General features: G+C 38.5%; 1 protein-coding gene across 3 annotated transcripts in view; it reads left to right on the top strand.

Moving 5' to 3' along the window:
* Window positions 1–16,149, top strand: part of LOC127619215 (A-kinase anchor protein 13-like) — a 102,761-nt gene that overhangs the window by 72,792 nt on the left and 13,820 nt on the right. For all 3 annotated transcript variants that reach the window (XM_052092036.1, XM_052092028.1, XM_052092044.1), the window contains exons 22-32: window positions 952–1,098; window positions 1,252–1,502; window positions 5,792–5,917; window positions 6,009–6,126; window positions 6,856–7,107; window positions 10,140–10,216; window positions 10,961–11,142; window positions 11,568–11,650; window positions 11,990–12,166; window positions 12,371–12,523; window positions 14,767–14,828. In XM_052092036.1, coding sequence (XP_051947996.1) covers window positions 952–1,098; window positions 1,252–1,502; window positions 5,792–5,917; window positions 6,009–6,126; window positions 6,856–7,107; window positions 10,140–10,216; window positions 10,961–11,142; window positions 11,568–11,650; window positions 11,990–12,166; window positions 12,371–12,523; window positions 14,767–14,828 — 1,628 coding nt within the window. The remainder of the gene's footprint in view (window positions 1–951; window positions 1,099–1,251; window positions 1,503–5,791; window positions 5,918–6,008; window positions 6,127–6,855; window positions 7,108–10,139; window positions 10,217–10,960; window positions 11,143–11,567; window positions 11,651–11,989; window positions 12,167–12,370; window positions 12,524–14,766; window positions 14,829–16,149) is intronic.

Here is a 16,149-nt window from a genome sequence, read left to right as displayed (position 1 = left end):
CAGACGTATTTGCTTTCCACATGAGAACATGAAATGCACATGCATTCTGTGATGCAGAAATCCAACACGTAGATCACACTAAATACTTGGGCGTTATATTAGATCAGACATTAATATATAAACATCATCTTGATAAGTCAGCTCCTGTGTTAGCCTAGTAAGGAAACTAGTTGGTACCACATGAGGAGCCAGTGCACAGACTATACACACTGCAACACTAGCTCTTCTCTATTCAGCTGCTGTGTGTTGTGCACCAGTGAGGCTAAACAGGGCACACACTACCAAAGTAGATGTTCAGCTGAACAGTGTATTTGTGGTGTGTGTGTCAGTGTAATTGACTCCAAAGACATCACAAAGGTTCCGCCCTACTCCAACCAGTGTTCAGAAATTTCAAAGAGCTGAATAAAATGTCATGATCTAATGAGAAAATTGGTAAATGCGCTAATCGTGTTGAAGAAAAATGTACACTCTTAAACATTTAAAATTATTTGCATGCATTAACTTTAATTTTTACAGCTTTTGACATTTATTTTTTTTATTGATGGACTGTAACTTACATGCCCTAAAATTTCTGTAATGGATAAATCCCCCTAAAATGTACGGATATACAGACATTGTGGGACTTATTAATTGCGAACGTTTTTCAGCAAAGTTATTCTTGGAATTCTGGTTGAAAACAATCGGTAGCACAGAAATTACACACTTCAGCTTTAAATGTCAGAGCAGTGGCCTAGAGGTTAATGCACATGCTTCAGAAACTTGGAGCTGTGGCGCTCATGCAGGGTTTGAATGTGGTCAGATCTTGATCTCCCTGCTCTTCATTTCGTTCCCTATCCCCATTTTCATTTACCTAGGTCATTATGGATTGTCTAGTAATGTATATTCTGAGGCAGCTGGACTTTGTTTTCCTTTTGTATAGGATGTGAATAAACAAGTTTTTTGTCTCTATAGGAACTGAGATCATTGACAGCCGTCTGATGGGAGAATTTGAGGCAGATGTTAAAGAACTGGAGGCTGACTCCTGGAGCTTTACTGTAGATAAGAAATATTTGAAGCAACTCAAGAAGGATGCCATTAAGAGACAAGATGTCATCTATGGTAGGACAATAGAATATACTTCCATTTCTGCTTCCATGCAGTTTCGAGAGTCTGTATCTCAGCTCACTAGCGCTAAAGAAATAATCGTGCTAATTACGGCTTTTGGATTGCCAGATGTTTGGATCTAAACATCCTCTTCCTTTACAAATTCAGAGCTGATTCAGACAGAGATGCATCATCTGCGGACATTACGAATCATGTCAGAAGTCTACAGTAAGGGCCTGCAGACAGATCTTCAGTTGGAGCTCCAGATGGCGGAGAAGATGTTTCCCATGCTGGAAGAGCTCCTGGAGCTGCACACGTACTTCTTCAGTGCTCTGCTAGAGAGGAAGAAGGAAGCCAGGCTGGAAGGCACAGACGGGGGCTTTATAATCAACAGGATAGGAGACGTGCTGGTCAGCCAGGTGAGAACTGTGACCGCTTACCAATATTATGTGTGTACAGTAGTATCTGTTTTACGGTTGATTGTGTACTATACTATATTTCACCATACTATAGTATACTATACTGGACTGTGCAATACTACACCTGGCTGCACCTTAATGTACCATACCACACACTATACTATGCTATACTTGATTATTCTGTACTGTACTACACCGGAGTGCACCTTACTGTACCATACCACACAATATACTATGCTATACTTGATTATTCTGTACTGTACTACACCGGAGTGCACCTTACTGTACCATACCACACAATATACTATGCTAAACTTGACTATTCTGTACTGTAATGCACTATACTGTAATACACTTTACTGCTATACTATACTGTACCTTACTGCACCATACAACACTATATATGAGGGGTCGGCAACCTACAGCACATGTGCCACCATTGGCACACAGAGGTGCAAATTTACCTTAAGGTTTAATCCTTCCCCATAAACACGCAGCATGTTTTCTGACATATTGAGCTGAATGGTAAGCCAAACACTATTAAAGTATGACAAAACTGTGCTAGTCAACAGAAGTGTGAATCACATGCAAAAACCTATCATGCATCACGACCCACTGATAATGCGGTACAGTTCAATTTATGCAGCGCTTCACTTTCAGTTAATCGTTCAAGTAAACATGTCCACTTTGTGTGGTTATGCGGTTAAGTGGATGACTGCAGCCTACATTCTCTTTTGCGTTCAGAACAACACTTGATGTAAACTAGAAGATACCGTTATCAATTGTCAGCCCAGCACACACACTCCTTAAACCACAATGTTGGTGACTCTTCCTTGCAAAAATTTACCTTGGTTTTACTATACACTGTGTGCCCAATTATTAGGCAAATTGTATTCCTTAGGATTAATATTATTGTTGAACAAACACAATGCTCTCAGTCAATCCAAAATGTTATTGAACCTCAAACCTGAATGTTTAACAAAGAAAAAGTTAGTTTTGTCTTTCTCAGTGGAATATATAAGTGTGCACAATTATTAGGCAACTATTATTGTGCACAATTATTAGGCAACTAAATTACAAAAAGACACAGCGGAGACCACGCCCCGTCCGGAGAAAGGGGGGGAATCAAGTGGAAATACGTCACTTGGGCTAGGAGGAAATCAACCAGGGGAGACATCTGTGAACACTGCTGGGAATCAACAACGCACATCTTCAGCTCGAGGGAGGTGAAAGGTGCTAGGTGCAAGCGGTATACCTGGCCGGTCGGTCCAGTCTTACTCGTTTGTTCCTGCTAAGACACGGGACAAGACCTGCTCAACCCCGAGATTGTAAAATCTTGCAAAGGTGTTGGGTGTAGCCCAGCCCGCTGCTCTGCAAATGTCAGCTAGAGAGGTGCCACTGCTCAGAGCCCAGGAGGCTGCCACGTTCCTGGTGGAATGGGCTCCTAGCCCTGTAGGGGGTGGCACGTGCCGAGCCTGGTAGGCGACGGCTATCGCATCGATGATCCAGTGGGCGATCCTCTGCTTGGAGAGCTGTGCAGAGATCCATTGGGGGCATCGCCAAATAGCCCCTGGCTGCACCTCCATCGAGGGTAGTGAGAGCAGGGAAGCCGAGAGATCTGCTGAAGCACCCAGGGGTGATTTCTGCAGTGCACCAGTGCAGAGTGGAGAAAGACACTGTAATGTGCCGTAAGGATCCAGCAGAGGTGAGGGATGGAAATCGCTTGCTTCACAGCTTGAACCATCGACCGTTCGGCTCCAAAGAAAAAATCTAATAAATCTAATGTATGCACGTCCCCTCCTTTTATACCCGTATGTCTGGGGCATGGGCATACAAATACCACTCTCCAATTCCCATTGGCCTTTTATCAAAGATCAGAGGTGTTTCCGGGCTCTCATGAGTGACCCCTAGTGTCACTTCATCGACACAATGTCGAGTGAGTGACAGATAGGGAAATCACATTTTTGGCCTTTCAAAAATATTCAGTGACCAATATAGCCACACTTCTTTTCAGTAACTGCCATGAGTCTTCCATCCATGGAGTCTGTCAGTTTATTGATCTGTTCACGATCAACTTAAGCAGCAACCACAGCCTCCCACATGCTGTTCAAGGAGGTGTATTTTCATCCCTCACTGTAAATCTCACATTTGAGAAGGGCCCAAAAGTTCTCAGTAGGATTTAAGTCAGGTGAGGAAGGGGGCCAAGTCATTATTTGGGCATCTTTGAGGCCCTCGCTGGCTAGCCAAGCAGTGGAGTACTTGGATGCATGTGATGGAGCATTTTCCTGCATAAAGATCATGGCCTTCCTGAATGCGGAGGACTTCTTCATGTGCCACTGCTTGAAAAAAGTACTTTCTAGAAACTGGCAGTAGGTTTGAGAGTTGAGTTTCAGTCCATCTTCAACTCGAAAATGTCCAACTACCTCACCCTTAATGATAGCAGCCCATACCAGTACCCCTCCTCCACCTTGCTGGCACCTGACTCGAAGTGGTGCCCTGATTCCATTAGTGATCCAGCCACGGGCCCATCCATCTGGTCCATCAAGAGTCTACATGTATTTCTTAGCCCAATGGAACGACCTCACATTTCTACAGGCAGGTGTTCCATTTGCTCATCTTTGCCCAATCTTGACGCAGTTTTCAGCCTTCTTGACCTTGGCCATATCTGTGAGCACTTGGCACCTTGTACTTCTGGAAACTCCAGGTACGTTGCAGTTCTGTAATAAGGTAGCTTTGGAGGATAATGGGTTCCTGGTAGCTTCACGTTTAATTATTCTCAAGTCTTTTGCAGTTCATTTGCGCCTTTTCTTCTCCATGCATTTTTGATCCCCAGTTGACTATTCACAACAAAACGTTTGATTGTCCAATGGTCACGCCTCAAAAGTTTAAGAGCGTTGCATCTGTCTGAAAGGCATTTTACAATATTTGACTTTTCAGTGTCAGTTAAATCTATTTTTTGGCCCATTTTACCTGAGGTAATGAGGCTGCCTAATAATTATGCACACCTTGAACCCTCCCTCATTACACAAATACAAATCACCTGAAAATGATTGAATCCAATAAGCATTCAAGTTTATATGGTTTGGAGTTGGAAAATGTGCATGGAAATAATGATAAGATCAGAATATTCACTTACCTAATAATTGGGCATGCAGTGTAGTAATATTGTAGCAACAATGACAGTAGGAACCATGTTTTTTTGGCAGAAACCATGGTTTTAATACAATTAATCGTGGTTTTTAGTACAGTTGTATCCATATACAGTAGTAACCCTAGTTTTACTACAGTAATATTATAGGAAACATGGCTGCAGACCATGGTTATTTTGTACAAATACAATGGTTAAATTAAAGGGCTCAAAACTGCAAAATTAAGGGAATTAATAAGACATAATTAAAGAGCAAAAGCAAACACTCATAATGGGGTTCAAAAATTGTCTGATTCCAAATCTAAATTAAACCTGAAAATATTTTTTTTTAAACAAAGAAACTTAACATAAAATAAATTAGAAATGTAATATTCTAAAACATTTCTAGCTCTATACTAAAATGTAGTGTACTATACTATACTATACTATATTATATTATAATATGCTATACTATACTATACTATAATATATTATAATATGCTATACTATACTATACTATACTATACTATACTATACTATACTATACTGCACTAAATTGACCCTTGGCAGTTAATAAGTTGCATTTCATTGTATAGAATTGTGTCTTATTAACATAATATGTCTCCTTGACATATGACATCTATGTACATATACATGTAAACTATGCTATAATATACTATTGTATATATTACTGTGTTATACTTATTACTGTTGTTTATATTATGGGCTCTCTATGATGGGGGGCTAATTATTTGCTTATTATATTTGATTATATTATGAACAATGTATTGCCATTGCCTGATTAACATGCATAAAGAAGTAACTGTAATCTGATAGTGAGTATTATAAAACGTAATTTAATTGTATTACAAGTAAAAAAAAATCAGTCTGATTATATTATCCAGATTACATGCTATCCATTACTACCTGGCACTGACTATACTAAACTACTTTGTATACTAGCATACTATATTATACAATACTAAATTGCCCCTTGGCAATTAATAAAGTTGAATTGTGTTATATTGAATTTGATCTCATTAACCTAATAAGGCTCCTTGTTGAATATGACATACATATACATGTGAACTTTAATTGTATTCGATGATTATTCTTCAGATATTTCCTCCTGTAGTGATTTATGTCACATGATGTGTTTCAGTTCTCAGACGCCAATGCAGAAAGCATGAAGAAAATCTATGGCAAATTTTGCAGTCGTCACAATGAAGCAGTGAACTTCTACAAGGAGATGCATGCCAGAGACAAGCGCTTTCAGGCTTTCATCAGGGTAAGCATTTTATAATTTTTGTGATTTTTGGTGGCCTTTCCCAAAATATATGTTAATCTACCTAACAATCCCAAATGTCATAATTTTCCAGAAAAAAATGAGCTGCAGCATTGTTAGACGTTTGGGCATCCCAGAGTGCATATTACTGGTGACTCAACGGATAACAAAGTACCCAGTGCTTTTACAACGAATCCTCCAGCACACCAAAGGTGAGATTTAAAGACTTCAAAACAATGTTTTAAATCTTCATAAAGAAATAAATCAGAGTTGTCAATTTTATAAGTGAAAGAACAAGGCAAAACAAAAAAAGAATTTGGACTCAGAAAATGAATCTTTTTGCAGGCATACATTATGATAAATGTAGACATAACTATCTACTTCCAAAGGGCATAACCTGTTTCAATGTTCTGAGTGCCATGTGTTTTAATCTGACTCACGACATGTGGGATCTAATAAATCAAGAAATTATGTTAAAATAACAGGCTTTATAAACCTGAACTGGAGCAAGAGTCACATCAAGACACAAAATGAAGCCTCAGTTCCCTAACCAATTTACCCATCAATATTTAAATAGAGCGCCAGTATTTCACTTTCAGTAAACACTCTTGTCTTATGGTTGTGCCTTCTGCTGCACATTTGAGAAATGTAAACATTCCACGTTTGCCGCAAATCACTTCCAACTGTTGTTTTATTATACACAGCGAGTCTGAAAGGCTTTTTGGTAATTTTCCAGGCAAAGAGATTTCTAAGAATGTCAAATACAACAAATATCCTTTCATGGACCGTTTGAGAAGCAGCTTATAAGTCTCAAGAGGATTTTATCCTGTCAGTCTCATACTGTAATACAATAAAACACATTGGTTGTTTGTTTAGATTCAATTAATGTTGATTTTTTTGGTTTCTTGTGTGTTTGTGTGTGTGTGTGTGTCTCCATGCAGAGGACAAAGAAGATTTTGAAAACTTGACACAGGCTCTACAGCTGGTGAAAGATATCCTTAATTCAGTTGATAATAAAGTGAATGAACATGAGAAGAAGAGAAGGTTGAAAGATATCTACAGCCGTACGGACAGCAAGTCCATCACACGGATGAAAAATGGGCAGATGTTCGCCAGAGAGGATTTGCTGCGCAGTCGGAAGCTCCTCCACGATGGTCCTTTACAGCTGAAAAACACTGCCGGGCGACTGAAGGGTAAAGCTCTCTAAGATTCTTTCTGTAAATTTTACAGTACCTCCATGAAGATGACAGCCCATATAATTACATTGCTAAAACAATACTAATTGTTTGTGCTGCATTGTGCCACAAAAGCGTTTGTGAACATTTGTGCTGGTTTGGTGTTTTTTTGGCTGTGTGACGTCACTCTACCTCATGTCGCTTAAATTGCTCCAATGTTGTTGAATGTAGGTTTAGTCTTAGTAAACCGATACATTGTTGTAGCACTGCATCTAATTTTAGCGCAACAACGCATTGCCGCATGTGAACAGCTCCTAACATGTTTTCAAACATAGTGCTGAAATTTCAATCAAATATTTTGAACATTTTCATATAGGCCTATGCAATTCTCAAACACCTTCAACACAAGTCTCGCAAAACTGAAACTAATAGAAACAAATTCAGAGCTGAATAGTGGGGCAGTTTACTTGCAAAACAATTTCTGTATAATTCTACTATATGAACATGATGTGTGCAGCTTTGTTCACTAATGTCACATATAGCCTATAAAGAAACCATAATTTGCAGCACAAACACAGGCCATTTTTCTTGTTGAATTTGGTGTTTGATGGGGTGAATTACTAAGGGCCCCATTTTAAGCTTGCAAGTGCTAAGCGCAGCACAGTGCCTTAACTCGTAAGTAAATGGCATGGACATGCAGTATTGGTATTTTCATGCATGCTGTGGCAGGGCGGAGGGCGGGGCCGGGTCGTGATCCTACACACCTAATTATGCCTCCGTGAGGGTTAAAGGCCGACTGCAGAGGATCGTGCGGGAGAGAGAGATCGTTTACGGACATGTCCGTCATGTGTGTGTTTGTGTCTTCTTTTAAGTTTATCATTAAACTATTATTTATATTGTCAAGCCGGTTCTCTCCTCCTCCTTTCCATTGATCCTTTTACACATGCGCTAAGTGTAGGCGCAAGTGGGTTTGGCGAAATCGTGCACGCAAGGCACTAATCGGGTCAATGGAGGTTCTTCTCCGGCACAATCTCCGTCCTATTATACAGTTCATTCCCTGTCAAGCACCAATGATATAAACAAATACAGTACATTCATAAGAAGTTGGTAGTGTAAATGGACTGTATGCAATGAATTGGAAGAATACAAATATGGATTTACATTATTTTGTGCATCCTTTTTTAAATGGGACACATTCTTTTTACATGCATGGAAAATGTGTTTCAGGTTATGAATGTAGGCTCCGTTAAATTACTGAGAATGTAAGTATCATTAATCATTTTCATCTACTGACACAAATCATGGCTAGTATTAACAGTGATTGTGTCAGCACGCTATTTACTTCTACCGGTTGACATTGAATTTGAAAATTCTATTCATTTTATTGAAACATGAAAAATGAAACCACAAATATTTCTAAATTCAAATTACACTTCAAACAAAATTTAAATATTATCAAAATAATGGTGGTCATACTAGTGGTCAAAAAAATCTTACCAAATCCAAATATTGTACTCTCTCCTTCTTTCACCTGCCCCTTTTGTAGTGACTTAAAATTAACAATTAATATAATAATAATAATAATTGAAAAAATAAACCATGAACTCTTGAATATGTAACACAAATCTCGTAATTTTTTTTATTCAACAAATGGCTTCAACAGCGATCGTCAAGGACAATATTTGATGTTCTGTGGTTTCAGAATTTGGACATGAACTTTATTACTACCTGCTGGCGAAATCTCTAAACTGCAAACGGCAGGAACTGAATTTGGACTTTGCGTTTGAGTTAAGAGGTGGTATTGTCCATGTGCGCTTTGTGCTGGCATGAAAATTGCACTTAGAATTAGAGCTCTCAGGAAAACTGGATAAGACGTTGCGTACGGTTGTGCGCACTCACAAAAATAGAACCCTACGTTTTTGCCAATTAGAAATGCTTCATATGTTAATAAGCAAAGACAGCAACATTACCAAACAAGGCACAAACCAGCACCAAGATAGCAAAAACGATAACACAAAGAAAAGAGTGCTTGTCATGTGGTTTCTTTTAATAGCACAAATAGAACACAAACGATGACATAGGGTGGAGCATGATGTCAACACTTCCGGATACAAGCTGTTATTTCAAAGGAAGGGAATAGATAAAATGTTTATTTTAATAGCAAAAAAACAGCACACATCGAGCGCAAACAAATGACACCAGTTTGGAGCGATTTGGACGACATGTGGTGGAGAGTGACGTCACTGCTCCCAAAAAGTTTCTTACTAGATCTAAAGAAGCTAAATAGTTAGATTGTTTCTTTTAACTGCACAAATGGGCACAAATCAAGCACAATCGAATGGCACCTGTTTGTAGCAGTTTGAGCGCCATGGGGTAGAGAGTGATGTCAAACAGCCAAAAAAACTATGTTTAATATAACAAACAAAAAATCAGCACAAACACAGCACAAACAAATTGTATTGTGGTCCTTGAAGTAGTCCTGAATGTTAATTCACATATTTGGTCTTATTGTGATTAATTCAGTGGTGCACATTATTATATATAAAGAAAAATGTTGTTGTAATTTTTCTGTTAAATGTTAAAATTAGTTCTGCCTCTGAAATACCTTTCCTTTTTGGCTGACGTCATCAAGTCCACCAACTTTTTCAGCTTCTCCCTTCCAACCACCTGACATCTGGAGACCACTTTTCATGATCTAATCAATTACTGATTGATAATATCAAGTCCTGCACTACATTTTTTATGGTTTAATTTCCTGTTTCACCTGGAAGTATGTCATATAACAATGCTTGCAATCAGCATTTTATATGGATTTGAAAACTTGCATCAAACAGAGGAGTTATTTTGACCAAGTATTTTTTTCTTGCAAAGTCATTTAAAAAAATTTTTATTTTCCATAAAGGTTTATTAAAAAGAGTTGCTTCACATCCAAACAAATATTATTGCACTTTTTCTGGTCCTACGTTTCTCTGGTCCTACTTTAAAATAGAATATATTTTAAAGGAATGTTTATTGTACAGTAACTACAGCATCTTTCTTTTCACCTCTAGATGTCCATGCACTTCTGCTTTCTGACGTCTTGCTTTTTCTCCAAGAAAAAGACCAGAAATATGTTTTTGCTTCATTGGTGAGTGATCTTTTCTTTTCATGATAATGACTTTACATTTTGATTAAGCTTTTTCTTGTCCCAATACTCTTCATGTATTGCTTTGTCAATACATTTAGCTTTAACTTTTAAGCTTGGATTGGCCCGCACAGAAAACAATTATTATCAAAATAAAAATATTAATAACTACAGTCTTGAGTAACACAAAATAGGTATTATTTTAAAGCTTCACAAAGCATGTACGCATTATAACCAAAACTGAACAAGTGGTAAATTGGTAAAAACATCAAACTGATCAAATAGCCATATAAATAAAGAGTGAACACAACCAGCCTATTTGTTTTACTTACAGTCAAAAATATAGCGAGTAATAGCTAATAATATATCTTTGACATACATGTTACATATAAACAGATTAAAACGAGTCCACACACGACGTAATCGGATGCATAGGTTATAAGATAATCCACATGAAGCACATTGTGCACACTCCACAGAGGATCGTTCACTGTAATTACATATGACCACCAGGAGATGGTGCCAAGTATATGACGCAGAATCAATGATGGCTCAATTGACACAGAATGAAATGGTTATGTGATTCCTGATTTTTTTAACAGTTCTTGTGTCTTTCTTTCTTAAATCCTCACTGATGTCTCTATCTGAATACTCTCTCCTTTACTCCTCCCTGCTCATTCTCTCTGTCTCTCTCTCTCTCTCTCTCTCTCTCTCTCTCTCTCTCTCTCTCTCTTCTCTCATCATCAGGACCAGCGAGCCACTGTTATCTCCCTGCAGAAGCTGATTGTGCGAGAGGTGGCCCATGAGGAGCGCGGTCTTTTCCTCATCACCGCCGGCATTGAGAAACCTGAAATGGTGGAGGTTCACGCCAGTTCCAGAGATGATCGCAACACCTGGATGCAGCTTATTCAGGAAGTAATGGACTCTGTGTAAGTACCTGATATTCCGTTCCAACCTTTTTCTTCACAAGGTATCTAAAAATAAATGATATCTAAATCATATAACAATTTTCATATTAAAATATTTTATATATATATATTTATATATATTTATTTTTTATTGTATATATATAATTTATAAACATTTATTTTATTCCAAACATTCACTTTTTTATATATATAACAAAAAAAAAAATCAGAAGTATAAAATATTTTTTTTATAAATATAAAATGGGATAAAATAGGGTATTTGTTCCAATTTCCCCTTATAGAATGGGACAAGTTGGTTGCACAAGTGGTTTGTGCATTAGGGATATTGAAAGTAAAAGGTGCTGGATGTTCTTCAGATGAAATGTTTTTATGGAAAGGGTATGGAGGGAACAAAAGATTATTTAACATCCTCTTGTGTTTCACAGAGGAAAGGATGAAGATGAGGGGATTCCAAGTGAAACAGAGGAAGACAAGAAGCTGCTTGAAAACAAAACGAAAGAAATGAGAGGTGAGTGGTATCTCTCTCTCGCTCTCTCTCTCTCTTTATTTGCTCTTTATATATATAAAAAAAAATTGTAATTACTGTAATGTGAAAGAAATCTTATTCTCATGATTCACAATGACGTTTTTCTATTACTATTTGAAAGCAGCATAATTTAGTTTAAGTACCACAAATATTTCCCTAAAATGTGAACTGTAGTTTATAAATGAACTTTAAAGCTTAAATAATATATTGCTATTTATTTATTAATATATAGTTAAATAAAGAATAAACACAAACTTTTTCTATATTAGAGAGTATTACGATAAATCTGCATTTATCAACTGGAAGCATTGTTTCTCTCAGACATTCTCCAGAGGAAAGATGAGCAGATCGTGTCACTCCTGCTGGAAAAGAGGAAGATTTTCCATGAAATGTGCGGCTCACTTGATCACTCCACTTCCCCTTTCAAAATGCTCTTCAGGGCCAACAATGAAGAAGTACCTAAGGGGGAACCCATCATAATGAATGCTCTCAAAGAGGGTAAGAAATGTTACCAACATCTTTACTGAAAGATTCAGCTGTTCTCCACCTGTTTTCTTAGTTGTGGTGTAATTTAAATAAATAAGATGTTTATGCTGTCTGTCAAATGTTGTAACAGCTCATTTCCATCTCTTAATGTTCTACTCTTTAGTAACTCACTTAATTTAATGTGGTTAATGATGTGTGTTTGTGTTTATTTGGCAGTGGAGATGTTGCAGGCACTGGTGAACTGCAGTCTGGGCGGGGCGGTGGGGCAGCAGGTGGCCTGCACTCAAGGGACTGTAGGGCCCGTGTGTCTGCCACGCAGAGCCGAGACCTTCGGAGGGTTTGACAGCCACCAGATGAACACCTCCAAACGTGAGACATTTACTCTTCCACCATGTTGACTGACGATCCATTGGGAATTTGGAGTCATTTTGAGAGGTGTAATAGATTAGCAGATAATCTTATTAATCTTAATCTTATTAATCTTAATATTAATTAAGTTACTTTATGTAGTAGTAAAACTGATTGTTACATTTTGGGTAGATAGAGCACCAGTCAAATGTTTGAACACACATGACTGAATTTATGAATTTATGTTTCTCACAACCTTATTAAGTTTTTGTACAAATATAAATTGGGCCTATATATTAATTTATTTAATGAAAATCATTAAATATTTTTGAATGGAAGAGTTGGGCTGGATAGTGATGAAAAACCAGCAAAGAAGTGGCCAGTATACATGGGAACTCCTTCAATTCTGTTTAAAAAAGCATGCTTGGTGGCACTCCATGAAGTTGGTTTGAGAATGCCCAGAGTGTCAAAATGCAAGCTTATTTATTAAAGCTGAAGTATGGAATTTCTGTGAAACTTGTGCCACCGAACAGAATTGCAGTTTACTAAATACCCCCTCATCTGCAGTTGATCAAACAGTTCCACTCCTAACTCACGGCATTAGTTATATACTTATGAAAAGAGCTTGCAGACAATAACGTCTCATTCTGCTTTTCTGTGCTTTTGTGGTAATTGAAATGTGCCTTGCTTAGGCTGAAAAATATTTGATATCTGTCACAAGTCCCATCTGGGCTTGTATAGTTTTCTTCATCGTTTGATCACTGACATGACTATTTCAAAATCAAGTAACAGTAGTATCTGTAGGAGTGCATCTCCTCCTCATGGACAGCACCAGAATCTTGCTGTGAGATGTTACCCAACTCTTCCACCAAGGCACTTGCAAGTTCCCGGATATTTTGGGGGGAATGGCCCTAGCCCTCACCCTCCGATCCAACAGGTCCCAGATGTGCTCAATGGGATTGAGATCCGGGCTCTTCGCTGGCAATGGCAGAACACTGACATTCCTGTGTTGCAGAAAATCATGCACAGAACGAGCAGTATGGCTGGTGGCATTGTCATGCTGGAGGGTCATGTCAGGATGAGCCTGCAGGAAGGGTACCACATGAGGAAGGAGGATGTCTTCCCTATAATGCACAGTGTTGAGATTGCCTGTAATGACAACAAGCTCAGTCCGATGATGCTGTGACACACCGCCCCAGACCATGATGGACCCTCCACCTCCAAATCATTCCCGCTCCAGAGTACAGTCCTCAGTGTAACGCTCATTCCTTCGATGATAAACGCTAGTCCGACCATCACCCCTGGTGAGACAAAACCATGACTCATCAGAGAAGAGCACTTTTTGCCAGTCCCGTCTGGTCCAGCGAAGGTGGGTTTGTCTCCATTCGTGACTTTGTTGCCGATGTCGTCTGGTAAGGAACTGCCTTACAACAGGCCTACAATACCACAGTCCAGCCTCTCTCAACCTATTGTGGACAGTCTGAGCACTCAGAGATTGGTGTAACTCAGGCAGTTGTAGTTGCCATCCTGTACCTGTCCCGCATGTGTGATATTCGGATGTACCGATACTGTGCAGGTGTTGTTACACGTGGTCTGCCACTGCTAGGATGTTCAGCTGTCCTTCCTGTCTCCCTATAGCACTGTCTTAGGCGGTACAGTACGGACATTGCACACCACATCTGCAGTCCTCATGCCTCCATGCAGCATGCCTAAGGCACGTTCACGCAGATGAGCAGTGACCCTGGGCATCTTTCTTTTGGTGTATTCCAGAGTCAGTAGAAAGGTCTCTTTAGTGTACTAAGTTTTTATAACTGTGACCTCTGTAAGATGTTTGTGTCTTAATGGCCGTTCCGCTGGTGCATGTTCATTAATTGTTTATGGTTCATTGAATAAGCATATAAAACATTTTTTAAACCTTTTACAAAAAAGATCTTTAAAGTTATTTGGATTTTTACAAAATTATCTTTCAAATACAGTGTCCTGAAAAAAGGGACGTTTCCTTTTTTGAGTTTACGTACTTACTGGGAAATAATAATAATTAAGGTATGTCCAAAATAGTTATTGTTAGTGTACGTGCTAACAAAACTGAACTTTTTTTTTGCACTACAGGTTTTGTGTACTTGGTGAGATTCTTACCGACAAGTGGATTGATATTAATTTAGATACCGTCACTTACAGTATTTAGTGATTAGTTATTAATATATCATAAATCTATCATTCAATCTAATTTGCTTCTGCTCACAGTCAGTTTTGTGTGTCTGTAGATGGAGACAAAGAGGAGTGTGAAGATCTTCGGAGGACAGAATCCGACAGTGTCCTTAAGAAGGTAGGATATCCAGTTAATTTCAATTGCATCTTAACTAGGCTTGACTTAACTGCAGCGGCATTTAATTTTCCTGTTTTCACTAAAAGGGAAATGCTTTGTGAAGCAAAAAACTCTGGATTGGTCCTAAAATCATCATCCTGCTTTACATATTTGATGTTTAATATACAGCTATGTAAAGCAGGATGATGATTTTTGGACCAATCCAGTGCGAGACTACAAAAATAGAAACCAAGAGACTGAAAAATTCGTTGTGTGACACTGTTAACTGTGGCATTATACTGTGGCAGCTCAAGACAAAAACGCAGAAAAAAGCTTAAGCTCTGTTGACAGCATTTGTGGTGTGCTGTCAGTGATCACAGAAAATGTTGACTTTTTCTTTAGTTTGTACAAACAAACAAAAAAGTGTTGACAGTTTACAATACATTTATTGCCCCATTGACTTCGATTGATTTGCTGATTAACCTCTTGCGACCCTGTGTCCTTCTGCGCAGACATTGTGTTTTGGCTTCGCTATGCGCAACACATAATTCAAAATCATTTAAACCAACTTAGTTCAGGAGATTTTGGGCTGTCAGTAAAGGGTTAAACATTCAACGTATGGAGTCATGTGACAAAACAACATCACAGCAGAGTTTGTCTTTGGGTGAAGCGCCAATAAAACTACATCTGGGAAGAAACCTGTTTTTACATTGAAAGCTGTTTGAGTCAAAAGATTAGAGTCTTTAGTTTTATCTGTTATGCCATTTGAACAATTTGAGCTATTTATTGCGAAACGGCAAGCTGTTAAACACAATGACCACTAGGGATGCATCGATCCGATACCTGGATCGGTATCCGCTCCAATACAGAAGCTTTTAGACAGATCGGATATCGGTCCGACGAGCCCGATCCAAATCCGATACTGTGTGTTAGTCATGCTCGTTACTGTCAAGCTCCAAAAATGACATTATAGAACCATAAAAACACCATTAAAGTAGTTCATATGACTCGTGCATTTTATTCAAAGCCACTTGAAGATGTGCGATAGATCTGTGAATCACTAAAGGCTGTGTTTAATAAGTAAATAAATAGCACACTATTGAATGGTGCTGCTCTGTTGATACAAACTCACGCACAGGCTTCTGATGCACTCGCTGCTATTTTTAGCCTTCACAGCAGTGCGCAATATTTGAGTGCTACACAAGAACAGCATCACAGATTTAGATGCTCAACAGTTCGGTTCAATTATAATATGCTTTTAGAATGGCACTGGAGGTGCATTTTACCAGAATTTGAATAAGAAGTGAATTAAACTACTGTGAACTTGCCTACAAACAGACAC

This window comes from Xyrauchen texanus, chromosome 2 (assembly GCF_025860055.1).
Source record: "Xyrauchen texanus isolate HMW12.3.18 chromosome 2, RBS_HiC_50CHRs, whole genome shotgun sequence".
NCBI lineage: Eukaryota > Metazoa > Chordata > Actinopteri > Cypriniformes > Catostomidae > Xyrauchen > Xyrauchen texanus.
The sequence above is the reverse complement of the archived record's forward strand: the minus strand, read 5'-3'. Positions and strand labels throughout refer to the sequence as shown.